This window comes from Macaca mulatta, chromosome 8 (assembly GCF_049350105.2).
Source record: "Macaca mulatta isolate MMU2019108-1 chromosome 8, T2T-MMU8v2.0, whole genome shotgun sequence".
NCBI lineage: Eukaryota > Metazoa > Chordata > Mammalia > Primates > Cercopithecidae > Macaca > Macaca mulatta.
Genome location: NC_133413.1, coordinates 29198199 through 29225732, shown reverse-complemented (window position 1 = coordinate 29225732; position 27534 = coordinate 29198199). Strand labels below are relative to the sequence as shown.

General features: G+C 50.8%; 2 protein-coding genes across 43 annotated transcripts in view; one reads left to right on the top strand and one right to left on the bottom strand.

Annotated features, from left to right (window-relative positions):
- The first annotated feature begins 1161 nt into the window (after positions 1 to 1161).
- Positions 1162 to 21318, top strand: CHRNA2 (cholinergic receptor nicotinic alpha 2 subunit). 33 transcript variants are annotated; one of them, XM_028852491.2, is made up of 9 exons: positions 1181 to 1679; positions 5243 to 5302; positions 5591 to 5708; positions 9532 to 9719; positions 10728 to 10948; positions 11350 to 11394; positions 13383 to 13492; positions 16833 to 17711; positions 19357 to 21318. In XM_028852491.2, exons 8-9 carry the CDS (start codon positions 16842 to 16844, stop codon positions 19480 to 19482), a joined length of 996 nt encoding a protein of 331 aa, XP_028708324.2. In that variant the 5' UTR covers positions 1181 to 1679; positions 5243 to 5302; positions 5591 to 5708; positions 9532 to 9719; positions 10728 to 10948; positions 11350 to 11394; positions 13383 to 13492; positions 16833 to 16841; the 3' UTR covers positions 19483 to 21318. The 33 variants fall into 33 exon arrangements, with proteins under 33 accessions (XP_077799433.1, XP_077799438.1, XP_015000511.3 ...); XM_077943320.1 differs by having other exon boundaries at positions 16702 to 17711; XM_028852487.2 differs by having other exon boundaries at positions 16697 to 17711.
- Positions 21319 to 21692: 374 nt separating this feature from the next.
- Positions 21693 to 27534, bottom strand: part of PTK2B (protein tyrosine kinase 2 beta) — a 135691-nt gene continuing 129849 nt past the window's right edge. For all 10 annotated transcript variants that reach the window (XM_077943286.1, XM_077943292.1, XM_077943288.1 and 7 more), the window contains 3 exons: positions 26873 to 27010; positions 26555 to 26635; positions 21693 to 22787 (listed from right to left, as the gene is read on the bottom strand). In XM_077943286.1, coding sequence (XP_077799412.1) covers positions 22572 to 22787; positions 26555 to 26635; positions 26873 to 27010 — 435 coding nt within the window. In that variant the 3' untranslated portion in view covers positions 21693 to 22571. The remainder of the gene's footprint in view (positions 22788 to 26554; positions 26636 to 26872; positions 27011 to 27534) is intronic.

The window sequence follows — 27534 nt, the reverse complement described above, 5'->3', positions numbered from 1 at the left end:
GGAGCCATTGTTCACATCTTCTTTTTACATCTGAGGAAACTGAGGCATAGGAGGCTGAAGAGGCCTGTCCAGGATTATGCAGCTGTTTAAGAGCAGAGCTAGAAATTCAGTCTCAGCAGTTCGTGGCCGGGGCAGGTCCAGGGACTTTGCTTTTAACAAAATAAGGGAGAAGAGCTAGCAAGTAACTTGAGGGAAAAGCCGAAACCAAATAGCGTTTTTAGGATTGGGGATAAGCTTAGTTAGGTTCTGAAGGGAATGAACAAGTGGGGAGGAGAGGGAGGGTCTGAGAAAACCCGGGCTGTTAATAGATGGGGTGATGTCAAGATCACAGCGGGCCAGGATTTGCCATGCACAGGAGGAGACAGGAGTCCCGATCTGATGCTGGAGAAAAGGAGACTTCTCCGGAAAATCAAAGGCAAGGTCACCTGCAAGGAGGCTGAGGGGGTGAGAAGGAAGCAGCCACACTGGGTGGCCACGCGAGTGACTAGTGGTCCTCTAGGGTGGTGGGGGGAGGGGTCTCACAGGGGAGGAGGGCAAGGAGAGAACTGTGGGCTGACTGGCCAGCAGCTCTGTCCTTACTCCAATTTTTCCGATGCTATTTACTGACTTAGCAGGTAAATACTTTCCAAGGTTCTTCAATTTCTTTACAGCTGGGCTTGTTCCAAGGCTGGAATTTGTGAAGTGGATTCCTCATTTCAAAACTCTACTGCTATATTGACAGACAGACCCAGGACCCAGGACCCAGAACCTGTGTTTGCATTCAGGGGCCCCAGGCAGTGATCCTGACTCAATAACATATTGAGCCCACATTTCCCTCCAGTTACCCTCATATTTCTCTCTTTTAAAGGGAAAGTCTGTGAGAGAATTGTTTCTACTTTTTATCACTTAGCCTTCTTGGCCCATTCGCCCCTGAACTCATTGAAATCATACTTTTGTCTTTACTCCTTGCTGAAAGTCGTCTTGCCAACATCCCCCAAAAAACTCTACATGGCTAAATCCACAGGACAATGGAAGTCCTCGTGGCACCTGATCTATCAGCAGTCTTTGGCCCAGCTGCTCCTCTCTCTTCCTTAGCAGGCTGTCTCTAGGGGTCCAGAGAGCAGGGAAGGGAGCGTCGTGGTGACTGGACAGAGGGAGGGCAGAGCTGCCACTGTCCCCACCAGACACAGGCTGGAAAGTCACAGGCTCCTCCTCCTTCCCCTCCAGAGAGGCTATGTGTGTGTGTGTGTGTATGTGTATGTGTGTGTGTGTGTGTGACAGAGAGAGCGGCGTGAGCCTGTGAGCTTGTGTGCTGAGTGCTGAGCCCTCATCCCCTCCTGGGGCCAGGCTTGCGTTTCACCTGCTGAATCGCTTGTGCTGGGCTGCCTGGGCTGTCAGTGGTGCCCGCATGAAGCTGCTCTGGCTGCCAGAGCTGGACAGCCCCAGGAAAACCCACCTCTCTGCAGAGCTTGCCCAGCCGTCCCTGGGAAGCCAGCTGCCTCTCACGTAAGTCCTCCGCTCGACGGGGTGTCTCTAAACCCTCACTCTTCAGCCTCTGTTTGACCATGAAATGAAGTGACTGAGCTCTATTCTGTACCTGCCACTCTATTTCTGGGGTGACTTTGTCAGCTGCCCAGAATGTCCAAGCCAGGCTGGTTCTCTGCATCCTTTGAATGACCTGTCTTCTTCTGTAACCACAGGTAAGAAAGGTGCCCAAGGCTTATGTTGCGGGTGGCATGCATGTGGAGAGATTGTGGATGTGGGGTCAAAGAAATACTAGCAGTTTCTGGGTACTCAGGAGAAATACTAGCAGTTTCTGGGTAGCAGTTTCTGGGTACTTATGTCGGAATGCTGGATGTCACCTGCTCCTAGAAATATTTTAGTCTCCTGGTTGTCCCTGCTGAGGCTGTCCACAGCCAGGTGACGATGAACACCTCCTGGCTAGGATGGCTAGCCCAGTCTCAGGAATAGTGGCTTTATTATACTGTATCTGCTCCTATGTCTTTATTACTGCTGTCTGTTCTTTTGTTCATTTATTTATTCATTCAGTAAATTGTCTATGTGCTTTAAAAGGGCTAAAAGACACCAATGCTATTTACTCACTTAGAAGGCAAATACCTTCCAAGGTTCTTCAAGTTCTTTACAGCTGGGCTTGTTCCAAGGCTGGCGTTTGTGAAGTGGATTCCTCCATCAGCTGGTGTGGTAGTTCAGATGACCTTCCAGATCCCACCCAACCTTGAGATGTTAAACTTCTGTGATTGAGCAAAGCAGATATAAAAGCTAGAAATATACCCTCTAGCCCCTAAGCACCTCTAGTGAATTTATTGGGAAGAAGAAACAGTACCAGTTGGAGGGGCTTCTTTGGGAGTGTAGTGTTGCCAGTTGTGAAAAAGCTGAGACCCGTATGCTTGGGGAGGTTCTGGACGGTAGAAAGGAACCAGATGGGATGGAAGCAGCCTTTCGGGAGAAGGAAGTATTAGTAAAAAGAGGAGAATGTGGGCTGGTGGGTGGGAAGTTGAAAACAGCAGTAGTAGAATCATGGGCAGGGAAGTGAGCTCAAATCACCTTGACTTCCATAGAACCAGGATTCAAGCAGGCTAGAGATGCTGCAGTGAGTGTGGGGGTGGGGTGGGGGTGGCTGGCACTGGTGTACATGAGCAGCGACACAAGCCCAATGGGGACACTGATGTCCGAGCACTTTACATATGCAATCTCTTTTACATAGGCTTCTCTGTACACCCCATTCACCTAGACCCACTTTACAACCAGGGACCTCATTCCATTCTCTCCTCTTCCCCAAATCTGCCAATCCAGCCACTTAGAGGGTCAAAGTGTGCAGCTCTTTTTCTTTTGACATCTTCCTAACCAGAGGTGGAAGTTCCCTCTAATTACTGTCAATCACCTGGAACAATTCCTCCTTTGGTTTCCAGTGATAAGTTAAATGAAATGATATAGTGGGCTCATCACAGGGGGTGCAGATTTGAGGCATCTTGCTGGGAATACATCCTCTAGAGTCACCGCATCTTATTTGCACATTCTTCTGGGGGGTCCAGGGTGGCTCTCCTTGGATCTCTACATGATGCAATTTTAGTATGCCTGGATTCCTATCCTCACTAATGGAGAAAAAAAATCTCCTTTTAAAAAAATGCACTTGGTTAAAAGGTGAAACACATGATAGCTTTGGAATTTGCAACGATATTGATTGGCTGGATAAGAAAGTGAATCTGCACTAGAGGAACCTCCTAGAATCTGGGATCCAGGTGGACCTAGCTTTGGGGTGAGGTGCCTGTTCCCTCTCCTCACTTGTCCTCAACAGACCTCAGTCCTGATGGCGGCTTAACAATGACAGACACAGTGCTAGGGTCTACAGAACACAGGTGAGTACTGGCTGAGTTGCTTATATGAAATTGCCCCCCTAGTTAACACCACATTATAATTTATCACATTCTAGTTTCGAAGCTAAAGATCTTAGCTTGAATCTCAGCTTCATCACTTTTTATCTATGTGGCTTTGGTCAACTTCTCTGAATATCAGTTTTTTTCTTTTTAACTTACATGAAAGAGATAATAATATCTCTTCCCCACACCCTCCTAGGGGTCATGTGAGGCCCAAATAGGTCAAAGCTGCAAAAGTACTTTGTAAATCTGAAAAAAACATAAATGCATGGTGTTCTTAGGAAGACCTTTTAGGAATTAACATCAGGGGGGATTCTGAAATCCTCATTCCCTGCACCAAATCAGCCCTGTGTTCTAATATCTAGCAAAAACTTTATGCCTGTATGAAAGTAGACATAAGCCATGGAATTTCACAACTCTTCTTTATTTTAACTAGCAAATGAAACTTCTAGATGGCACTGAGTCACATGTAAATGGGCATGAGATCTTTGAGGATCTTAAATCCTCCAGGGTAGAAAGGATGAAAGAGACAAGAGACAAGGAACCAGAATGGCAGCTTTGTGATTATCAGGTGTTTGAATGATTGTGGAGAGCAGAGAAAAAACCTCACCTCCTCTGCAGTTTCCCCTGGGTGTTAACGAAATTTAATCTCTGATGACAACACTAGGGTCTCTAAACTCAAGTCAACCCAACTCAAGCATCTCTCAGACGCTGATGCAGATTCAGACTCCGGGAAGAGCTTCCCAATGTGGAGAGTTGTAAAAAGCCTGGAAAGGATGCCTTGGGGAACTTGGGACCTCCCTGGATGGCTTTGGAAGCAATGGGGCTAAAGGAATAAAATCATGCCCCACATTAGGGGTGGATGAGTGGATGAGACTCTAGCATTTTCCTTCCTTTTGGTTCTTCTCTATTCAAGTTCACTCAGTTCCCTGTCCCTGGTGCCTGGCACACTGTTGGCCCTGATGTAGAATGAGGCAGTACATTCTCTTACAGTCCAAGCATGAAACAACAACAACATCACAAAATGAATGAGGTAGTGGAAAGATAAACAAAGAAAAGAGTCAACAATCACACTATGAGTGCAAATGTTTGACGCCGTGCTGCTCCCCAAATTAAGTGACAAGCCTTGGTCTCCTTCTTCAGGCTCTCAGAGCCCTCCTCCTGCCCTGGGTACCTTTTGCAGGTGGCTCTGAATACGTGGAACCCACAAAGTGGGCTGGGGCTTTGCTTGGGGCTGGAGGGAAGAGGTGAATAAGATACAGTGGTCACCCTTAAGGAGCGACCTCACGACAGGAAGTTCCACTTTTCTCTGAAAGCCCCCATTTGACCTTTGAGATCAATGTGGCAATCCCATTTCCCGGGCCTCAGCCCTAAGGTGATTCCAGATGAACACAGCTGACTTTTAAAAAATTATTATTGTGGTAAAATATGCATAACATAATTTACCAGTGTAACCATTATTAAGTGTATATACTTCATCGTGTTAAGAACATTCACATTGTTGTGCAGACATCACCACTGCCCATCTGCAGATTTTTTCATCATCCCAAACTGAAATTCTGCACCCATTGAACAACAGCCCCTCACTCCCCTCGCCCTAGCTCCTGGCACCCCCCCATGCTACTTTCTGTCTCTATGAATTTGACTATTCTAGGAACCTCCTATAAACAGAATCACAATGTCTTTGTCTTTTTGTAACTGGCTTATTTTACTTAGCATAATGTCCTCAAGGTTCATCCGTGTTGTAGCATGGATCAGAATTTCTGTCCTTTTTGAGGATAAATAATATTCCATTGTATGGATAGACCACATTTGTTTAACCATTCATCTGTCGCTGGATACCGGAGTTGCTTCCACTTTTTACACAGCTGATTGATGAACTGCACTGCATTCCGACGGAAGAGTGGAGTCAAATCTACAGAGTTTGGGTGAGCTCCTGCTGCTGTGAGAAGAGGGGAGGGTGCGTAAAACACACCACAGGTATTGCTGTCCACTTGAAAATTATTCTGATATTAAGTAACCGATACATGCTGATAGTGGGAAATTTGGAAAATGCAGAAAACTGTCAAAAAGAATAATATTCGCCTCTAATTCCTGTGCCCAGAGATAACACAGGTGATCTATTTATATGTAGAAAAGAGATTAAAAGAGAAAAGAGCAAGATGGTAATGCTAGCCCTCTCTGGTAATCAGGTAGCTGTGCTGTTTCCTTTGCAGTGGTCTGCTTGGGGGAAGTCCCTTGGGGACAAGCCCCTGCACCTTCGAGGGCCAGAGATCCCAGACCCTGCCACTGCGGTTCACCCGAGCCACAGAAGCTGCTGATGCCCAGGCTGGGGTGGGTGCTGTACAAGCATTCTGCATAATTTGCAGGGCGATGTGAGTTTAAACATTATATAAAGCTGCACTCCTGAATGAGAGCTCTTGTGGGGCTGTGTATATCAGGCCTATCTGTGGAGAAACTTCCCACTGCCAGGACTCCCTGCTTCTTCCCCATGGAGGCACCGTTCTGGGAGAGCTTTGGGAGGCTCTCTCGGGCAGCTTATTCCATATGCTGGGAACCACCAGCCTTTTCCACTTGCCAGCTGGGGATTTTCAGAGCCAGGTAGGAACCAGGAACCTCTAAGACTGAGACAAAGTGAGGAATCCCAGGGCAGGGTGGGGTGTAGGGTGGCACGGAAGATAAGGGCAGCGGGTGGACAGGGGCAATATTCTCCCAGATGTAATCCTCTATTTCCAACAAGTCTTTGAATTGAAACCTTCTGGGGAAATTGATGCAGGAGGGCCCTTTTCCCCCCAAACACTCTGGTGTCTGTGCTATAGTCAGTATACGACAGCAATTCCAACACATGAAATCCTTCCCACATTCCTCTTCTCCTACTTGACACAAACTGTCATTGTGCGATGCCACTGGGTCATGGGCCCTGACAACCACAAGAGCAACCTGTTCCCTGATCAGCCCTCTGCAGTTCCCCAGGGACTTTCATGGACACAAATGACCCCGTTTGCTCCCGTCACTCCTCCCACAGGGCAGAAAGTGTTCGATCTTTATCTTAAGACAAAATCCCAGGGGGATTGAGTGACCTTTCACAGATCACCACCAGCCAGTGGTGGGGCCAGGACTCGAAGCCACGTTTGCCAGCACCAGCCCTGCTCTCATCTCCTGCCAGGAGGGTAGGATGGGTTGGTGCAACAGGCCCTGGGAGAGATGGAGGATTAGTGGCACCAGAAACACTGTTGAGAGGCTGGGTCAGGGTGGGTGGGAGGATGAGAATGACCAGATAAAAGTGGTTTCACAACTCCATGAATAATAATTCTGATTCTCTCATACCTGGTGGTTTACTTTGATTTTTACTTTCTTTTTGAGATGGGATTTTGCTCTGTTGCCCAGGCTGGAGTGCAGTGGCATGATCATAGCTCATTGCAGCCTTGATTTTCCCAGGCTCACGCGACCCTCCCTTCTTAGCCTCCCCAGTAGCTGAGATCATAGACACACGCCACTATGCCCAGCTAATTTTTAATTTTTTTTGCAGAGACGGGGGATCTCACTATGTTGCCCAGGCTGGTTTTGAACTGCTGAGCTCAAACACTCCTTCTGTCTTGCTCCAAAAGAGCTGGAATTACAGGCATGAGCTACTGTGCCCAGTCCTTGGTTTATATTTTTAAAGCCACTTTTACCCTTATTCTTTTTTTAAAGTTGTGATTCAGTACACATAACATAAAATTGATCATTATTGGCATTCAGTACAACTGGAACAGTGTGCAGCCATCAGCACTATCTAGTTCCAGAACATTCTCACCCTCCCAAAGGAAATCCTGCACTCACTAGTTGTACCAAGAGCCATTGTTATCTCCCTAGACCGCACACACGATGTGTCCCTGAACACAAGGCCTTGCTCTTCTCCCCATGGGGGGCTGTTTCAAAAAATGCTAATTTGAATGTGTAAGCTTGTAAGGCAATAATGTTATTTTAGTGATATATATATATGATTTAAATCACACACTATATAAAATAATATTTTAAAATACTGCTTTTCCCGACTTTCCCAATTATGAAACATTCATTTCACATGAAACATTATGTTTACCCCGATCTTTGACATCCGTGTCCTTCTGGTCACTAGAACCCTTTGTGTATCGATTCTTCATGTTTGGCAAATATCATTGTCACCACAGTCAAGAGAGGTAGCTGCTGCTGCTTTTTTTTTTTTTTTTTTTTTTTTTTGAGATGGAGTATTGCTCTGTCACCCAGGCTGGAGTGCAGTGGCATGGTCTCGGTTCACTGCAAGCTCCGCTCCCGGGTTCATGCCGTTTTCCTGCCTCAGCCTGCCAAGTAGCTGGGACTACAGGCGCCCGCCATTACGCCCGGCTATTTTTTTGTATTTTTAGTAGAGACAGGGTTTCACCATGTTAACCAGGATGGTCTCGATCTCCTGACCTCGTGATCCACCCGCCTCGGCCTCCCAAAGTGCTGCGATTACAGGCGTGAGCCACTGCGCGCCGGCCTAGCTGCTGCTTCTTAATCCACGAGGTGTTTGTTTATTTTTTAATAAGTTTTTTTGAGATATAATTAAAATACCATAAAATTCACCCATTTAAAGTGTGCAATTTGGTGAATTTTAGTATATTCACACATCTGTGCAATACCACACCATCTAGTTCCAGAGCTCTCTTATCCCCTCTAAGGGAAACTCAGTGATCATTAAGCAGTCACTTCCCATCCCTCCCTCCTGCCACCCCACAACCACTAATCTACGTCTGTCTCTATAGATTTGCCTGTTCTACATATTCCATATCAATGGGATCATACATTGTGTAGGAAAAACCACAAACTGTTTTTCTCTGCTCTCACTCCACAACAATCAACACGGAAAACTTCTGTGACTTCTCCCCACCCACAAGCAAGCAGTCAGTTCTGCAGCAGAGATCAGCTGGGTGCCTTCTAATTCAATTCAGACACCATCCACCTGGAGACAGCTCAGATCCCACACGTCGAGGGCTCAGTTCCCAACACTGCCCCCCAATGTCAATGCCGATCACAAGTCCTGGGTTGTTTTACCTGTGCTTCCAACCCACTGGCTATAAATTGGGGTTCCCATGACCCCCTCCTTGGGTTCGACTAACTTGCTAGAATGGCTCACAGAACTCAGGGAAACACTGGTTTACTAGCTTATAAGAGATAGTGTAAGATACAGGTGACAAGATGCATACAGCAAGGTTTGGCAAGGGGCACAGAGCTTCCATACCCTCCCTGGGCTCATCACCCCTCAGGAACCTCCAATGTTCTGCTACTTAGAAACTCTTTAAAACCTGTTCTTTCAGGTTTCTATGGAGGCTTCATCATGCAGCATGATTGATTAATCCAGTGGTCATTGGCGATCAGCTTAACCTTTAGCTCCTCTCCTGTCCCTGGAGGTTTGAGGGGCGGGGCTGAAAGTCCTAACCCTATAAAGCCTGCCTTTGTCTTCCTGTGACCAGCCCCATCTTGCAGCTGCCTAGGGGCTGCCAGCCACCGGTCATGCAAAAAGACATCATTTTGCAGATTCCAAGTATCTTAGGAGTTGTATTCCAGGAAATAGGATTGAAGACCAAATACATATTTTACATATCATCTTCAGTACGTGGCTTTTTACCACTGGCTTCTGGTACTTTGCAGAATGCTTTCTAGGTTCCTCCATGGTGTAGCAAGTGTCAGCACCTCAGTCCTTTTTACGGTGGAATCATGTTCCGTTGTAAGGATTTACTGCCTTTTGTCCATCCATTCATCAGCTAATGGACATTTGTTTGGACAAAAGGCTGTTTCCGCCCTTTGGATCTTGTGAATAGTACCCTGATTCTTTTATTGATCACTCTTTGCAGTATGATTATCCCCATTTTACAGATGACCACTGAGGCAAAACAATGGGGACCTCGGTCCCATCCTGTGCCCTCCTTTGTCCAGCAGGTCAGGGCTGGTCTTAGGGCAGAGTCGCTGGCTGACTGGAGAAAGAGGAAGAGGCTGATTCCTCAATAAGCCAGGGAGAGCCCAGGAGCGCTTAACTGCTGAGAAGCCTGCTGAGGGCCTTTTGCTCACATTTCATGCCTGTGTAGAACGTGAGAAACAGAAATATGCCTGTGTCAAGGATACACGACCCTAAGAGCCCTTTCTTTGGCTTGCTCAGGTTTGGTGGTGAGAGGAAGCCTCGCAGAATCCAGCAGCAGCTCTGCTGGGGACATGGTCTGAGGTGCAACCCACAGTGAAGCCCTGACCTGACCTCCTGATGCTCAGGGGAAGCCATGGGCCCCTCCCGTCCTGCGTTCCTGTCCTTCACAAAGCTCAGTCTGTGGTGGCTCCTTCTGACCCCAGCAGGTGAGTGCTTGTCACCTGTCATTGTAAGACTTCATCTCACGCCTGTTGGCTCACAAACTGTAGGAAGGAGTCTGCAGGTGGACTCGTTGCAACCGTCAAAGCTGCAGGGGACTTCAGAGGCCATCAGCCGGGTTGCTGGTTCCACTGGGAGAGGTGGAGGGGCGGTCACAGCTCTGACGTTAGCATCTGTGTCACCTTAAATGTCCCCAAGCTTCAATGTCCTCAGCTGCAAAATGCAAATAGTATTGTGTACCTCCCAGGCCTATTGTGAGGATTAAACGAAAGTTTGTGACCAGAATCCGGGATACAGGAGGCACTCGGGATGCAGCGCTTTCTGTCCCAGATGGTGCTGACACGTTTTTCTGGGATTTGGAGCTGTAGTTCTCGACTTGCTTGGACAGCAGAGCCCTGAAGGGGTGAAGCTGTTTGCTGAACACAGTGAAAACTGACACGAGTGATGTCATAGAAACATTTTGAAAAGCTTTGTTTATCTGATAGGAAGTGGCACATGCCCACGGTTTAAGAAAAAATTGGGGAGGATCCCAAAGCGGTCTATTTCCCTGTTAGCATTAATGGTTCATCCAACAAGCGGGTGGGAACGGGAGACCGCTGACCCTGGCCAGGCTCACTGCAATGCCGGAGCCCTTCTCCCTGCAGCCCCCGACTTAGACCAGGCATCTCTTTCACTTCCCTGTCTCCGCAGGGGCTCCTCCATATGGGGCTGAATCTTGTCTGTAGATTCATGTTTCCCTACTTCCCTGCCTCTGCCCCTTCCCCTCGACCCCTGCAGCACTAGTTCCCACTCCTTTCTTCTCCAACATCACAAAGCAGTTGACCTTTCCTGAGCTCCCACGACCCCACAGCCTATCATGCTGTGCTCAGCTCTGATAGACATTATCATCTGCCATCTTCAACGGTGTTTTGAGATAGGTTCTGGATAAGTATCCCCATTTTACAGATGAGCAAACTGAGGCTCAATGAGGCTGAGTGGCTCTGATTTGATAGCAGGTGGAGAGGAAGCCAAGCGCCCACCTCCCAGGGCTCCTGGAGACCCCCTCTCCTCTCCCAGTCCCACGGCATTGCCGCAGGGAGGATCCCATACCCAGGCTGAGGACCAGCTCTTCAAACACCTCTTCCGGGGCTACAACCGCTGGGCGCGCCCGGTGCCCAACACTTCAGACGTGGTGATTGTGCGCTTCGGACTGTCCATCGCTCAGCTCATCGACGTGGTGCGCCTGTCCTCCCACCCCTGGCCCCGGGGAAGGAGATCCCAGACCACCCACCACTTCCCGCCACCCCCAACCTCTTCCCGCCCCGCTCCCCCTTCCTCTACCCCGGCCCAGCCCTCACGCACCGCAGTGACCTGGGGTGGCGGCGGGGACGGCTCTTCCCGGGGCTGCTACACCCTTCCCTCTCCCAGCTCTGGAGCTCCCTCCTAGGAGGGCATTGATTGGCAGCAGTGCCTGTGCGATCCTGGAGAATCTGAGTCAGTGTGGGGTTTCAGAGCGGATGGTGGGCGGGATGGGCTTGGAGTGTCCTATCAGAGGGTCTGAAACAGCCCATCCCACTCCACCCTGTCTTCTGGGACTGGGCCAACCCCTCTAATTGCTCCTGTCTGTCTCTGGGCCAGGATGAGAAGAACCAAATGATGACCACCAACGTCTGGCTAAAACAGGTGAGGGCCCCTCCTCCCGTCCAGGCAGGAGCCTACTGGGAATCCATGGACCCCAGACCCCCCTAGGACTTCTTCGCTAGTGAAAGACCAAGGGACAGCAAGACCCTGAACTTAGTTTACCAAGCAGATGCCACATGGGATGTTCCCAAAGCTGACTTTTTCCACAGGGCCTGTGTTCTTGGTGGCTAGACTTGAGTCTAGTGCCTGAGAAGGTTGCCTCAGGCACTAGAAAGCCACGTGGTGCTCTCCTGGGAGCAGGCATCCATTCATCCCTGCTACTTCGGAATCCTCCCCAAAGCCCGAGGAGGGGTTCATTCTGTCCATTTTACAGCTCAGGAGAGCAGGAAGCAGAGAGCAGCTGGCCTGGAAAAGGGGGCCCAGCTGTGCCTGACTCCGATCCCCAGGCTCCTACGAGAGAACGCTGAGTGCTTAATGTCTATGCTGCCACCCAAATACCCCCAAACTTACAGGCTCACAGCAGCTCCTAGCTCACTGTATCTTATGGCTTTATGGCCAGGAGTTTGGGTGGTTTCTTCTGCTTCACATGGTGACCACTAGGGTTACTTGGTGGTATTTGAGTGAGGGTTCATCTGGTCTGGAGGGTCTAAGACAGCTTAATTCACACATATGTCCCTTAGCGGGGATGTCCAGAAGGCTCTGGAAGGTGCTGGAAGGCTGGACTCAGATGGGCCCCTCGTCCCCTTCAGGCACCCTCAGGGTCTCTCCAGCAGGGGAGTCAGATTTCTTGCCTAGTGGTTCAGGGAATCCAGAGTGAGGGTCCCAAGAGACAGGGAGTAAAAGAAACTGGGCCAGCATTGATCTTGTTGTATACTACTGGTCAAGACAGTCATAGAACCCAGTTAGACTCAGGAAAGGACGCACAGATCCCGCTCAGGTCGGAATCTTCCCTCCCTCTGATGCCATAATCCAGGAGCTGTTAGGGGTCACTTGGCTCATCTTTACGGATGTGACAACTGAGGGCCAGAGGGAAGCAGGAACTTGGAAGCTACCCAGTCATGTGGTGTGTGTGTGTGCAGGGAGGCAAGACTAGAACTTGGGTTGACCCAATTGTCCCCATGGGCTGGTCACCTGGGTTTCAGGGTTGGGGTGGCAGGGCAAGGAAGGAGTACTGGAGTATGAGTCAGGCCAGTCAGCAATGCCTCTGATTAGCTTGTGATACTGGGTGAGCTACGTAACCCCTCAGAGCCTCAGTTTCCTCATCTGCAAAATGAGGATAACGCAGTCTACTACCACATGCCTGGGAGGATTAATGTACCCCAATTTGGTGTGGGTGCCTCAAAATGTTGGTTGGACCTGAAAACTTGACAGATGGAATACAGAGAGAATATGAACCTGATGGAGGCAGGGGGACTGACTTGGACCTGCCTTGGTGGAGGCCTTGGAGGCAGGGCTCCGATTCCATCTCTGGTGGAACTCCTGTGGGGCACTTGGGAGTGCAGTTGGAAGGTCCCAGGGTAACTCCCCTGCCTCACTGTATGCCTCTGGCAGGTTGATTTTCCTGTCTCTGGTCCTCAGTTTGCTCATCTGCTAAATGGGGGAGGTGCTTTCACTTGCTCTGCATTCCCTGCTTAGCTGTCCCATGGAGGCTTTTGCTAGATGGAGAGTATAAAACAAACCATAAACTCTGATGCACTAAAAATGAGAGACTTCACTAGAGATGAGTGAGGTGGCCCACCAAGGTCATCCAGCCAGGGATTGGCAGAACGAGGACTAGAGGCAGGACAAGGGTGAACTTCATGTGCCCAGGACCTTGACTACTAAAGTCCAGGCAAAGCGAGAAGGTTGGTTACTCGCTAAGAGCCCGTTCCCAGCACCGCAGCTCCCTCCACTATTCTGGGCTGGGTGGGGAGCCCTGGCTGCTCCAAGGGGGCTGCTTGGCCCAATTCTGGGCATCCCTGGGGTGTGCTAGCTTTGCCCTAGGCTGCTCCCTGAAAGCGAGGTTGACACAACTTCCTCCCCACGCACAGGAGTGGAGCGACTACAAACTGCGATGGAACCCCGCCGATTTCGGCAATATCACATCTCTCCGGGTCCCTTCTGAGATGATCTGGATCCCCGACATTGTCCTCTACAACAAGTAGGAAGCCACTGGGGTCCTGGGGGGATGAGGGGAGGCCAACTGGCAGGGGCCGGGTCCATGGCCTTGGGAGGGGCACCCCTGGTGTCAGCTTCCTCGCCTCCTTCTCGACTGCTTTGCTGAGCATGTCTCCCCCACCTCTCTCTTTATTCTTTCATTTCTTTTCTTTTGTTCTCACTCTACACCAAAATGAATGGCAGATGAGCACCTGTTAGGTATCGATGCCTGGCACTGTGCTAGAGGAACAGAGATTTGTCAATACGGAGTATTCTTTGAGAAATGTGGTGCAGGCTCTAAAAACAATGCCTTGGGGTTGAAGTTGTGAGGGGTGGCAGTGTTGGTCAGACAGGCAGGCAGCATCGGCCAACACCTTCAAAGGCCATGCACTTCCTTGGCGTGCAGTTTCCTTTTTCCCAATCACGTTATTTTGTAGTTGTCTTCAAGACTAAAAAGGAGTAATCTTTGACCGCAATGTCAAGAAGTTAATTGAAGGCAGAGGAGTCTAAAGAGAGCCCCAGTGAACAAAAGAAAAATCAACAAAAAATATTTTGATGGAATAAATAGACATCTATAATTTCATTTCTGTATTTGGTATCAGGCAATTCTTCCCTTAGAAGTTAAGAAGTTAAAATGAAAAGATGTTTGGTGTTACGTTCATCTAAAAATGTTTTCTAAGGTGGGGCTATAGAGCATGGCTTCTTTGAGTTATAAATAGGTATGAAAAAGGGTTCTGTGGTCAAGTAATTTTGGATAACATTGCATGTAACACCCACCCCCATCCCCACCCAAGTCTTTTGGAAAATGGCAGAGCACAATAGCGTTTTAAAAATGTTATTAGAAGTCCTGCAGCAAAGACATCCACCCAGCCCAGCATTTCCCAATTCATTTGATCCTACTTTGGAAATGCTATTTTTAAAGAAAGAAATAAAAGGAAAAATGACCCATTTCTGGATTGTTTGTCTTCAGATGGGTCAGATGGTTTTTTTACACTGTCCAGTTCTGGTCAGAACTAAGCCCTTTCACCTAAGTCACTTTGGTGAACACGTGTTCATCCTGAGTTCTCACACTGGCAGCTCTCACATCTCAGGTGCCTAGTGTTTGTAGCTGCTGCGGGACTCACGAACTCCCCACCCTGTCATATCTCTGTGCCCCATAGCTGGCACCCAGGATCCTCTGGTTTCTGTTTTCTTTAGGGGTGGCAGAGGTCAGGAGCAAAGTCCTACATCAACTATGACTTTGAGTTTGAGGGTTACCCAATAAGACTTCAGCTAGTGTTACTTGATTAATTACAAGAAATTTTTTTTTGGGGGTACAAAATTCCAAGCCAAAGTCCTGCTGACATTTAGAAAAGGCTCCCCTCCACCCAGATACCCCACTCAAGGTTAACAGGAAGGCGTCAAAGAGTTTGCCAGGTTCCTTCCCCCAAATGAGCACATGTTGCCATCTAGTGGTCATTGTGTGTGACACAATGCTTTAAAACAATTTTGTTTTTGCCTGGGCGCGGTGGCTCACCCAGTACTAATCCCAGTACTTTCGAGGCCGAGGCGGGCGGATTACGAGGTCAAGAGACTGAGACCATCCTGGCTAACATGGTGAAACCCTGCCTCTACTAAAAATACAAAAATTAGCCGGGCATGGTGGTGTGTACCTGTAGTCCCAGCTACTCGGGAGGTTGAGGCAGGAGAATCGCTTGAACCCGAGAGATGGAGGTTGCCGTGAGCCGAGATCACACCCCTGCACTCCAGCCTGATGACAGAGTGAGACTCCGCCTCAAAAAAGAATTTTTTTTTTTAACTTTTGTCTCAAGGTATTTGTTACTCTCTTACAAAGTTCCTATTTCCAGCCTGCCTATATCTCTACCATGGAACTACTCCATGGGGGAATAAGGCCCCCTGTTCCCAAGGACTCCTCTGATTTCTTGGATTTTAGAATTGGCTGTGGGAATTAGAGGGGGAGGGAGGATGGTTAAAGACTAGAGCAGGAGTCCACTGAGCCACCTCCTGGTGGAATCAGGGGCTGAGGCTTCCAGGAAGTGCTGCCTGACTGGTCACCACTATTCCAGTGTCCCCAGACTCCTTGTGGGCCCTTGAATGCCTAGTCCCACAATACCCCTGATTCACACTCTCTGTCCCTGTGCGAGCCTCTACCGGAAAGCTCTCTGCCCATGTCTCAGCCAAATGCTACCATCAGTCAAGGCCTTTTCCAAATGGCAGGGTTCTCGATGACCCTGCTCACCTCCCAGATTTCCCCCAAAGGGCCCGAGGAGCACCCAGACCGCCCTCCTAGTGTTGCCAGCTGCCTCCCTGATGTTGCAGTGGTTCCTGGAGACGTCTCATCTCCTCATGGCTCCTTAAGGGCAGGGACCTTTCTCATATTCCTCTTCTGCACAGCTCTGGTACCGGCCCTAGTGGATGAGGGGCTCAAAAACGCATGTTAAATGGATACATTCAAGGGAGTATCTTCACCCGCAAAGATGTTAGGTCTCTTCTGAGCAAGGATGATCCCAGGTGGAAAGGGATCGCCCTCCTGAGGGGCTGACTCATCATCTGCTAGACTCATAGATATCACTCTGAAATATTAAATGTTCAGCGCACAGGAGGACAGCTTTGACCCACTGCAATATCATCTCTGCCCAGCCAATCAGCAGCAAGCACCTGGCCACACCCCCCTTCCCCAAAACTGCCTTTGAAAAACCCCTAACCTGCGAAGTTTGGAAGAGATGCTTTGAACGCTATCTCCATCTCCCCTGTGGTGTGGCTGGCCTTGTGTCTATTCAACTCTTTCCTTACTGCAAATGAAATAAAATATTAAATGACTAAAAATAGGCAATCAAATGGCATATACCCCATGATCACAAATATATATGATTGTCATATATTGATAATGTATATATAATCGTTTTACATTTTATATACACATATTTATCATCAAAATGTTATTAGTGGTTGTTTTTAGAATTCTTGGTACTTCACTCTATTCCTCACAATTCCTCCTTTTGTATTTAAGAAGGTAGTAATTGACAAGACAGCTCAGTGGCTATAAATGTGTGTGCCGGGGGAGACTTACACACTTGTATAAATAAACCCCACCAGGGTGGCCGGGTCTGACTTGGTTCTTGGGGTTCCCCTGCTGCCAGCTCTCTGAGTAGCTTGGCTCAGGCAGGTGGGTGTGCAGGGGTCTCCCCAGCTCCTCTCCTCTCCCCAGTGCAGATGGGGAGTTTGCAGTGACCCACATGACCAAGGCCCACCTCTTCTCCACGGGCACTGTGCACTGGGTGCCCCCGGCCATCTACAAGAGCTCCTGCAGCATCGACGTCACCTTCTTCCCCTTCGACCAGCAGAACTGCAAGATGAAGTTCGGCTCCTGGACTTATGACAAGGCCAAGATCGACCTGGAGCAGATGGAGCAGACGGTGGACCTGAAGGACTACTGGGAGAGCGGCGAGTGGGCCATTGTCAATGCCACGGGCACCTACAACAGCAAGAAGTACGATTGCTGTGCCGAGATCTACCCTGATGTCACCTACGCCTTTGTCATCCGGCGGCTGCCACTCTTCTACACCATCAATCTCATCATCCCCTGTCTGCTCATCTCCTGCCTCACCGTGCTGGTCTTCTACCTGCCCTCCGACTGCGGCGAGAAGATCACGCTGTGCATCTCGGTGCTGCTGTCGCTCACCGTCTTCCTGCTGCTCATCACCGAGATCATCCCGTCCACCTCGCTGGTCATCCCGCTCATCGGCGAGTACCTGCTGTTCACCATGATCTTCGTCACGCTGTCCATCGTCATCACCGTCTTCGTGCTCAATGTGCACCACCGCTCCCCCAGCACCCACACCATGCCCCGCTGGGTGCGGGGGGCCCTTCTGGGCTGTGTGCCCCGGTGGCTTCTGATGAACCGGCCCCTGCCATCCTTGGAGCTCTGCCACCCCCCAGGCCTGAAACTCAGCCCCTCTTATCACTGGCTGGAGACCAACGTGGATGCCGAGGAGAGGGAGGTGGTGGTGGAGGAGGAGGACAGATGGGCGTGTGCAGGTCACGTGGCCCCCTCTGTGGGCACCCTCTGCAGCCACGGCCACCTGCACTCCGGAGCCTCAGGTCCCAAGACTGAGGCTGTGCTGCAGGAGGGTGAGCTGCTGCTGTCACCCCGCATGCAGAAGGCACTGGAAGGCGTACACTACATTGCCGACCACCTGCGGTCTGAGGATGCCGACTCTTCGGTGCGTTGGGGTTGGGAGAGGGGCCAGCCTAGGTGACCCCATCTACTTAGCGGGGAACCACCTTACCACAGAGTGTGAGCTTGGGCAGCCCAGGCCCCTCCCGTGAGGACCCACTTCCCTCAGTCATGGTCCTTAGAAGTATGGAATAACGCGGTGGCTCAAGCCTGTAATCCCAGCACTTTGGGAGGCCGAGGCGGGCGGATCACAAGGTCAGGAGATCGAGACCACGGTGAAACCCCGTCTCTACTAAAAATACAAAAAATTAGCCGGGCGCGGTTGTGGGCGCCTGTAGTCCCAGCTACTCAGGAGGCTGAGGCAGGAGAATGGCATGAACCCGGGAGGCGGAGCTTGCAGTGAGCCGAGATCGCGCCACTGCACTCCAGCCTGGGCAACAGCGTGAGACTCCGTCTCAAAAAAAAAAAAAAAAAAAAAAAAAGAAGTATGGAATAAATAGTGAGAGAGCACATGTAGCTGGCCCCTCTGAGGACATTTATTGGCAGGTGGCAGTTTACACACCATGGGGTCAGGCATGAGCAGCTCAGCCTAATAGGGAGCCTGAGAGCCAGAGAGGGAGGACCCCAGATGCTGAACCCCATGCCTCCCTCAGGCCGCCAGCTCCCACCATTGCCTTGGAGGTGGCGGGAAGCAGGGGGAGCATTTCAGGAGAGACCTAGAAAGTCAGCTGCTGCAGCGTCAGCCTTTGTCTTTTGTCTTGGATGGTCTCTTCCTCTGCTTTCTTGTTTATGGACTCTTGAGGATCTTGCAAACTTCACTCTTCAACCACAAACCCTGCAGATTCTTGGTTGTGCCAGGTGGACTCCACTCCCCTGCCCCTGCCATGGCATTGGCCACACCCTAACCCCTGCCCCAGCCCCTGTCTGCCATTGTTACATGAGCAGGCCACTACTGTAGCACAGGCCTCCTCCTGATGGAGACAGGCACAGGGAACAGGGTTCCTGGGGAGGAAGGAGGGCGGAGGGAGGGAGGGAGGGAGGACAGGCTGAACCAGATGAGTTTGAGTTGGGTCAGGGCCACTACTCTACCACTACTCTTATCAGCCTAGGGAAGGATGAAAGGCTGGGAGGTTATTATGAGTGGCCTTGGTGAATAGATAAGGAAATTAATCATGATGTCATCCAGGAGCAGTGAAGAATCCAGGCTCCATTGTCTGGGCTGTGAGCCCAAGTTCTACAAAGCCCCTGCTCCACCCCCAGCCTGCCAGGGGTCCCAGCCACCTTCGCCTGTTTCCCTCTCCCCAGCTCCAGCAAGTGGGTGAGGAGGCAACCTGTGGGCAGCAAAGTCCGGTGTTGCATTGAAGTCACTGCAGACTCCCTAGAAGGGCCCATGCCCCTGGGTGGTCCTGCCGCCTCCTTGCGTCCCTCTAGCCTCCTTTACCTATAGTCTGGGAGCAAAACATGGACATGTGAAGGGGCTGGGATGGGAGGGGAATCATCAGGGGAGCCTTGAAACTGCCCGTCCCTCCCCTCCACCCACCCTGCTCCGTGCGCTGACCTTTGCTCCCCAAGGTCTCTGTGGGGCAGTTACTGCTGCCCCCAGTGGCCATCTGTGCAGGGGCTGTGCATGGGGGGAACCCATCCCCTTTCCTGGGCCTGGGCCCCGTCACTGTGTGCTGTCTTCCCCACAGGTGAAGGAGGACTGGAAGTACGTCGCCATGGTCATTGACAGGATCTTCCTCTGGCTGTTTATCATCGTCTGCTTCCTGGGGACCATCGGCCTCTTTCTGCCTCCATTCTTAGCTGGAATGATCTGACTGCACCTCCCTCAAGTTGGCTCCCAGGGCACCCCCGCTGGCCATCTTTTGACCATCTCTGCTGCAGCTGCTTCTAGTGTCCTCTTTGGGGTGAGCAGGTGTCTCTCTGCGGAGTCTGGACACTGACCCAGGCATTGCAGGCTTCCATCCAGCTTAACATTATTGTACCAGGGCTGAGAGCCTGCTGGGTGCAGACTCCTGTTTTGGATACTGAGGAGCTAGGGAAGCTCTGCAGAAGGTCACAATAGTGTGGTGACCAAGTGGGGCAGAGTAAGATTCTCCTGGAGGAGCAGTGCAGACCCTAAGTGACAGAAGGGTCAACCAGGGGGACAGTGGGGCCAGGGTGACAAGGAAGGGAATGCAGACCTCAAAGGAGGGGCCATGGGGGCAAAGGGGAGGGTTCCTTGGGGGTGGAAGGGCTCTGAACAATGTTTAGACTTGGGAATGAGCCCGAAGTGCCAGGGAGAACAGCCAGGTGAGGTAGGAGGTTGGAGAGCCAGGTGGGGTCTCTCTCAGCCAGGCTGGGGATGAAGTTCGGAGTCTGTCCGAGTTGCAGGGTGCTGAGCTGTACGATCCAGCAGGAGAGTAATAAGGGCTCTTCCGGAAGGGGAGGAAGCGGGAGGCAGGGCCTGCACCTGAGGTGGATGTGCAGGGCAGATCTTCCCTACCGGGGAGGGACGGATTGTTGGATACAGGTGGCTGGGCTATTCCATCCATCTGGAAGCACATTTGAGCCTCCAGGCTTCTCCTTGACGTCATTCCTCTCCCTTCCTTGCTGCAAAATGGCTCTGCACCAGCCGGCCCCCAGGAGGTCTGGCAGAGCTGAGCCATGGCCTGCAGGGCCTCCATATGTCTGTACATGCGCAGCGGGCAAACGTGAAAGCCCATCCTGAGCTGCTCCTGACCCAACTCAAACTCATCTCGTTCGGCCTGTCCTCCCTCCCTCCCTCCGCCCTCCTTCCTCCCCAGGAACCCTGTTCCCTGTGCCTGGCTCCATCAGCATGAGGCCTCACTTGGGAGTTGAAGATCTTTGCCTTTAGTTCCTTTGATTCTGAACTTCTCAAGGGCAGGACCTCTGCCTGTTATTTTTCCCATCCCCAGCACCTAGCACAGCACCGGGTGAGTGGGTCAGCACTTAAGGCGTTTGTTCTGAGTGGCTGAGGGGAGCAAGCTGGATTGTTTGGGCCCCAGGACTGCTATGTAGATGGCAAAGCTGTGATCCCATCCCTTATCAGCCTGGCCCGTCTCTCCCAGAGCCCCAGGGTGTGTTGACCTGCTCTGAACCCCTCAGAGCCGCCTGTGTGTGCACTTTGGAAGGCACCACCCCAAAGCCTGAGGCTGCACCCGGGATCCCAGGCCTAGCTGCTGCTCCTGGGATCAGGCAGCAAACCTCTCCCCAGCTCTGTCCAGACCAGAGGGTGGGACCTTGGCAGCTAACAGATGTGGGCACTGGCTTCTTGGGACAGTGTGGAGGCTCCAGGCAGGAAGCCGACCAGGGCGAGCTTCCAGTTTCCTTTTGGTCCTAGGGGTCCCCTCCTTCCAAACCCCGAATATCTCTCCCTGACACTCCCAGCCTGCCTGTGACACCCTGGCCCACGCCCTGCCATGCCTCATTCCTCTCCCACTATCCCCTGCTCATGGCCCATCTGGTTTCTGTCTCCTGTCTACTCCTATGCATGCAGCCCCCAGCCTCCCCTCTCCTCCCGCTTGCTCTCCGGAGGCCTCAGGCTCCCAGACCCACTCTCCTGAGACAGTGAGGTTCACTCCTGTTGTCCACATCTCCCATCCGTCTTGCATGTGAATAAAGAGATTAAATAAAGCTGCACCTACTGCTTACTCAACTGTGTGGCCCCCTCCCTGCCAGCCACACTTCAACATCACCAGTGTCACCCAAGCCCCTCTGGAACCTGGGTGGTTTGGGGGCCCACTGAGAGAGAAATGACATGGCATTCCTCATGTGGCCATGGAGGGGACTGCTCTGGGTCCCTCCTGGAAAGTCGCCCCCCACGGCCCCTGCAAGGGCAAAGAGGCCAGCGCACACCCCTGACCCACTGCCGGGCATCGCCGTTTGTCCCTCCTTGGCCGATGCCCAGCGCTGGACGGCCCTTGATCTCCATCCAACAGGAACACAATCGGTTTCTTCCAAGGCTTGGCTCACAGTCTCCATTCTCCCACAAAGGGCGGGTCAAACAAACAAAACAAACCGCAAAGCAAATGGGACAATTTTAATTCAACCACAAGTCAAATAGAAAGACGTTAAAAGAATGTTTATGCAAACACGTGAGAAAATGGGGTGCAGATGAGAATGGGGGTCGGGGGGAGAAAAAGGAGGAGTAAGAAAAGAGGGAAAAGAAGAAAGGGAAAGTAAAGGAAGAAAGAGAAAGAGGGGCAGGAAGAGAGTGGATTTGGTCCAAGGTCCTATCTTGGCCGCATCTCTCTGCTTCTTCCCTCTGATGCTTGGTTTGCTGACAACACAGTGTCCTGTGCCTGGACTCCCATTAGGTTGTTCCTGGACTATGCCCCAGGTCCTCCCTCAGGAGGGCACAGGCTGTCAGTCCAGACCAAACTCACATTAAATAAATTCCAATATACACTGTACAAGAATGCCAGGCCCATCCCTCATCTCACTGGCTGCTTGACCCCCAAAACAAAGCTTCTCCCCAGCTTCTCTGTGCATCAGGGGACATCTGAGGGCCGAAGAGGAAGGAAAAGGAATAGCTTGGTTCCCAAATCGGCCTGCCATGTCCATATATAAAGCTAGGGGCACCGCGTGACACTCCCCCACCCCCAGGAGCCCTCTGCACGGACCAGGCTGGCGTAGGGAGGAGTGGCCAGGCAGCAGCAGTGCCCCCTCCGAGCCATCTTTGTCACCCTCACCCTGTGTCCATAGCCCAGAGTCCCCTCTGTCCAGCTGCAGCCTGAGCAGTACAGCCTGGGGTAGGGGTGGGGAGAGGGGGTCGTGCAAAGTAGCAAGGGAAGGTGACTCCCCTCGGCCTTCCCCCTGGAAGACCCACATGACCAACAGCAAGGCAGGGGAGGTACACGGCAGGCAGGGGCGGAAGATGCAGGCAGGTGGCCCCCACCCTCCGTCACTCTGCAGGCGGGTGGGCCAGATTGGCCAGAACCTTGGCCTGGTCCACAGCGTCGAGCAGGTTCTTGGCGTCCACGGCCAGGGTGTGTGAAGCCGTCAGCATCTGCCTCTTGCACTCCTCACTCAGGGAGGTCACGGCGTTCTGCTGGGCCAGCCGCATCTTGTTGATGAGCTCTGCCAGGTCTTTGTTGAGCAGTTTCTGGGTACCCTCGATCTGTAGGAAGATCACACAGGACAGGTTGAGGGGCCACAAAGTCTATGCCTGGAGGATAGGGAAGCCACAGAGGTGTCCACCTGCGTGCTGGCCAAGGCAATCAGAAGTTCCCTGGAAGCAAATCAGACTTAGGAGTGGGCTGAATGCAACACCTGGTGCAGGGTGGAGTCAGGTCTACAAGGACTAACATCTCAGACCCCAGCCGACCCTGTGTAGGCCCAGCCTGACCATCCCTTCATGGAAACATCCTCTCATGCTTTCTAAAATGCGAATCTGATCTTTTTTTTGAGACTGAGTTTTGCTCCTGTCGCCCAGGCTGGAGTGCAGTGGTGCAATTTCAACTCACTGCAACGTCCGCCTCCTGGGTTCAAACAATTCTCCTGCCTCAGTCTCCTGAGTAGCTGGGATTACAGGCACTTGCCATTATGCCTGGCTAATTTTTGTATTTTTAGTAGAGATGGGGTTTCACCATGTTGACCAGGCTGGTCTCAAACTCCTGACCTCAGCTGATCCTCCCACCTCGGCCTCCCATAGTGCTGAGATTATAGGCGTGAGGCACTGCTCAGCCATCCACTGAAGCCTTGAACCTCTCAAAATCATCCATGAGGGTTGGAATCAACTTCTTCCAAATGGTTAATGATATTTTGACCTCTTCCCATGAATCACAAATGTTCCTAATATTATCTAGAATGGTAAATCCTTTCCAAAATATTTTCAATGAACTTTAGTCAGATCCATAAGAGAAATCACTATCTATGGCAGCCATGGCCTTAGAAATGTATTTCTTAAATAATAGAAGTTGAAAGTAGAAATTACTCCTTGATCCATGGGCTGCAGAATGGATGCAGTGAAAACATTAATCTTCTTCTATATCTCCATCTGAGCTCTTGAGTAGAGGCATTGTCAATGAGTAGTAATACTTGAAGATAATCTCTTTTTTTTTTTCTGAGCATTAATCCTCAACAGTGGGCTTATGATATTCAGTAAAACATGCTGTAAACAGATGTGTGGTCATCGAGGGTTCATTGTTCCATTTATAGAGCATAAGAAAAGTAGATTTAGGTTAATTCTTAAGGGCCCTAAGGTTTTCAGAATGGCCAATGAGCGCTGGCTTCAATCGGCATTAGCCCCTAACAAGAGAGTCAGCCTGTCCTTTGAAGCTTTGAAGCCAGGCATTGACTTCTCTTCTAGCTATGAAAGTCCTAGATGGCATCTGCTTCCAATAGAAAGTCGTTCATCTACACTGAAAAATCTGTGGTTTAGTGGAGCCATCTTCATCAATGATCTTAGCTAGATCTTCTGGAGAACTTGCTGCGGCTTCTCCATCAGCACTGGCTGCCTCACCTTGCACTTTTATATTACAGAGGTGGTTTATTTCCTTAAACCTCATGAACCAACCTCTGCTAGCTTCCAACTTTTCTTCTGCAACTCCCTGAACCTCTCTCAGCCTTCATAGAATTGAAGGCCTTGCTCTGGATTAGGCTTTGGGAAAAGGGGATGTTGTGGCTGGCTTGATCTTCTATCCAGACCACTCCAACTTTCTCCATATCAGCAATAAGGTTGTTTCACTTTCTTATCATTCATGTGTTCACTGGAGTAGCTAACTTTTCCTTTGCATTCACAACATGGCTAACTGGGACAAGAGGCCTGTTTTTTGGCCTATCTTGGTTTTCAACATGCCTTCCTCATGCAGCTTAATCATTTCTAGTTTTTGATTTAAAGTGAGAGGTGGGCGACTCTTCCTTTTACTAGAACATGCAGAGACCACTGTAGGGTTATTAACTCGCCTAATTTCAATATTGTTGTGTCCCAGGGAAAAGGGAGGCCCAAGGAGAGGATAGGGGAATGTATGGTCGGAGGAGCAGTCAGAACACACACAACATTTATTGATATGTCTTCTGTGGGCACAGTTTATGATGGCCCCTCAAAATGATTACAATACTAACATCGCTGATCACCGATCACCAGTCACCAACCATAACAGTTATAATCATACTGAAAACATTTGAAATATTGTGACAATTACCAAAATGTGAAGAGACACAAAGTGAGCATGTGCTGTTGGAAAAATGGCACCAATATGCTTGCTCATTGTACGGTTGCCACAGATGTTCAATTTGTGAAAAATGAGATATCTGGGAAGTGCAACGAAAGCAAAGTGCAATAAAATGAGGTGTGCCTGTTTGTAGCTGGTGCCCAAGAGGTATTTACAAATGAAGTAGATGAATGAATGAATGGGTTGGCATCCCAAGGGTAAGGAGCTCTTAACTGAGATAAGACAGCCCCACAGCCCCACCTAGGGCTCCTGCATGGGTTGTCACTGCCCCTGAGAGAGAGGCCAGGAATTGGCCCAAAGTCTCCTGCCTTCTCCTGCCTTGGGCAGCCACTGACAGTAGGGACAGTGGCGGGATGTGGTAGTCATCTGTGCTGCAGGGCTGGCCGCTGGGAAGCAGGGGATCAAAGGGCTCCAGGCGGACAACCAACAAACGTCCCATGGCACTGTATTGTGTGCCTATGGCTTTGACAACTAATTACCAGAAATTTAGTGGCGCAAAACAACACAGATTTATTGTCTTATAGTTCTGAAGGGCAGAAGTCTGAAGTGGGTCCAACTGGGCTAAAGTCAAAGTGGCCACAGGGCTGGTTCTCCCTGGAGGCTCCAGAGGAGAACCTGTTCCTTGCCTTCTCCAGCTCCAAGAGGCTGCAGCCTTCCTTGGCCTGCGACCTCCTTCATCCATCACATCTGTCACTCTGACCGTGTGTCTCTTGTCACACACTGCCTCCCTCTTGTTTTATTCATTTATTGTTTTGAGATAGGGTGTCGCTGCTGCCCAGGCTGGAGTGCAGTGGTGTGACCATGGCTCACTGCAGCCTCCACCTCCTAGGCTCAGTCTATCCTCCCACCTCAGCCTTCTGAGCAGCTGGGACTACAGGCACAGGCCACCACATCCAGCTAATTTTTGTATGGTTTTGCCATGATGACCAGGCTGGTCTCAAACTCCTGAGCTCAAGCAATTCACTTGCCTTGGCTTCCCAAAGGGTTGGCATTCTAGATGTGAGTTGCCACACCCAGCCAGTGTTGTCACAGAGATCCCGGTAAGATCAGGACCCCTGACCCCGGGATCTCTGTGACAACACTGGGCCCAGTCTGATAACTGAGCACAATCTCCTAATCTCAAGGTTCTTAACTTTATCACATTTGCAAAGTCTCTTTTGCCATGGAAGGGGGCATGTTTCCAGGTGCCAGGGCTTAGGATGTGGACATCTTTGGGGGCCTTTACTCTCCCTACCGCAGGTACCATCTCGTGGAGCACCAAGACTCTTGTTTTGATTTTCAGTGATTGTTTCTCATTTAAATAAAGAAAATCAGATTAAATAATTAAAGAAACCTTAAGTGCTATTTCTATGACTCATCCATGTTAATCTTAACACAGACGGCAAGGCAACCAGACAAATGATAATAGGAGGGGGGAAAGGAAGGTGTGTCCCCTTTAGCATAACCTCAGTAAGAATTCACTGCCATCATCTGGAGACCTGAACTAGGAAATTCCCGCTAGCATCTGGCCAGGTCCCTGGGTGCCCTCTTAGCCCTCTGGTGGTAGCTGATGGGATGAGCCACACAGAACCCACCTGGTGGGGACTCCGTGGACAGACATGACGTTGCCCAGGCAGCCCTTGTGAGCCTCTGATGGAAGCATAAGCAGGAATAGGTGGGGGTGCAGGAGCAAAGCAACAGCCTTTGGCGCTGTCTGGGATAGGACACTCACCTCTGTCCGTGAAGACGACGGCAAGGAAGGCAGGAGATCGTCCACGCTCCCGATGAGCTTCCGCAGGGTAAGCCCCACGTTCTGAGGAGAGAAAGGGGCAGGATGGCTGCCACTCGTGGCTTTTGGAGACAGCCAGGTTTCCCCTGGGGAGAGCTCTCCTGGGGTGGTGCTTGGCCCCATGAGTGGCCTGGGACTCAATTCCCCTGGCCCAGCTTGCTCTAACAGGATCTGCTGGGCCAGCCAACAGGAAGCGCAGTTCTCCTTCCTTCAGGGCAGAGTTGAGCTGCCTCCACCTCCCCGACCCGGCCCTGCTCTCACCTTCACCACTACCACATAGCCCTCGGGAGGCAGCTGACAGAGCTCATTCTTGAGCTCCAGCACAGCCCGCACCAGCTCCATGACATTGAGGTACACCAGGTCATCGGTCCGGTCCAGGTTAGCTGTGGGCTGGATGGACTGAGGGGAAGACACAGGTGGCCAGTGAGTGGAGGAGAGCCAGAGCGTGGCACCATTCTCTCCTGGGCAGGCACTACTGCGGCCACCTCCACCACCAGCCCGATTTGAAAGGACTATTCTCTAGAACAATCATGCCCTGTCCCATGATGCAATGCCCCTGTCCACTTCTGGGGCAGTTTCCAGCCAAGGAACCTTAACAAAATACTAGTGGTAGCCTCACAACAGACTAATAGAACCACCGCCTGGACATAGGGTGCAGGTAGGCTTTTTTTCTTTCAAGAGACAGGGTCTCACTCTGTTGCCCAGCCTGGAGTATAATGGCACAGTCATAGCTCACTGCTGCCTTGATCTTCTGGGCTCAAGCAATCCTCCCGCCTCAGTCTCCTGAGTAGCAGGCATGCCACCAAGTCCAGTTAATTTTTAAAAACAATTTTTAGTAAAGACGGGTTCTTGCTATATTGCCCAGGCTGGTCTTGAATTCCTGGGCTCAAGCAATCCTCCTGCCATGGCCTCCCAGAGTGCTG

What these genes read in the sequence shown, in the direction of transcription:
- CHRNA2 (XM_015145025.3), top strand. Translation starts at nt 9,647, where the DNA reads ATGGGCCCCTCCCGTCCTGCGTTCCTGTCCTTCACAAAGCTCAGTCTG. An exon ending in TCGCTCAGCTCATCGACGTG is followed by an intron (nt 10,949 to 11,349) that starts GTGCGCCTGTCC and finishes TCTCTGGGCCAG; the next exon opens with GATGAGAAGAACCAAATGAT. An exon ending in CTGAGGATGCCGACTCTTCG is followed by an intron (nt 17,712 to 19,356) that starts GTGCGTTGGGGT and finishes TCTTCCCCACAG; the next exon opens with GTGAAGGAGGACTGGAAGTA.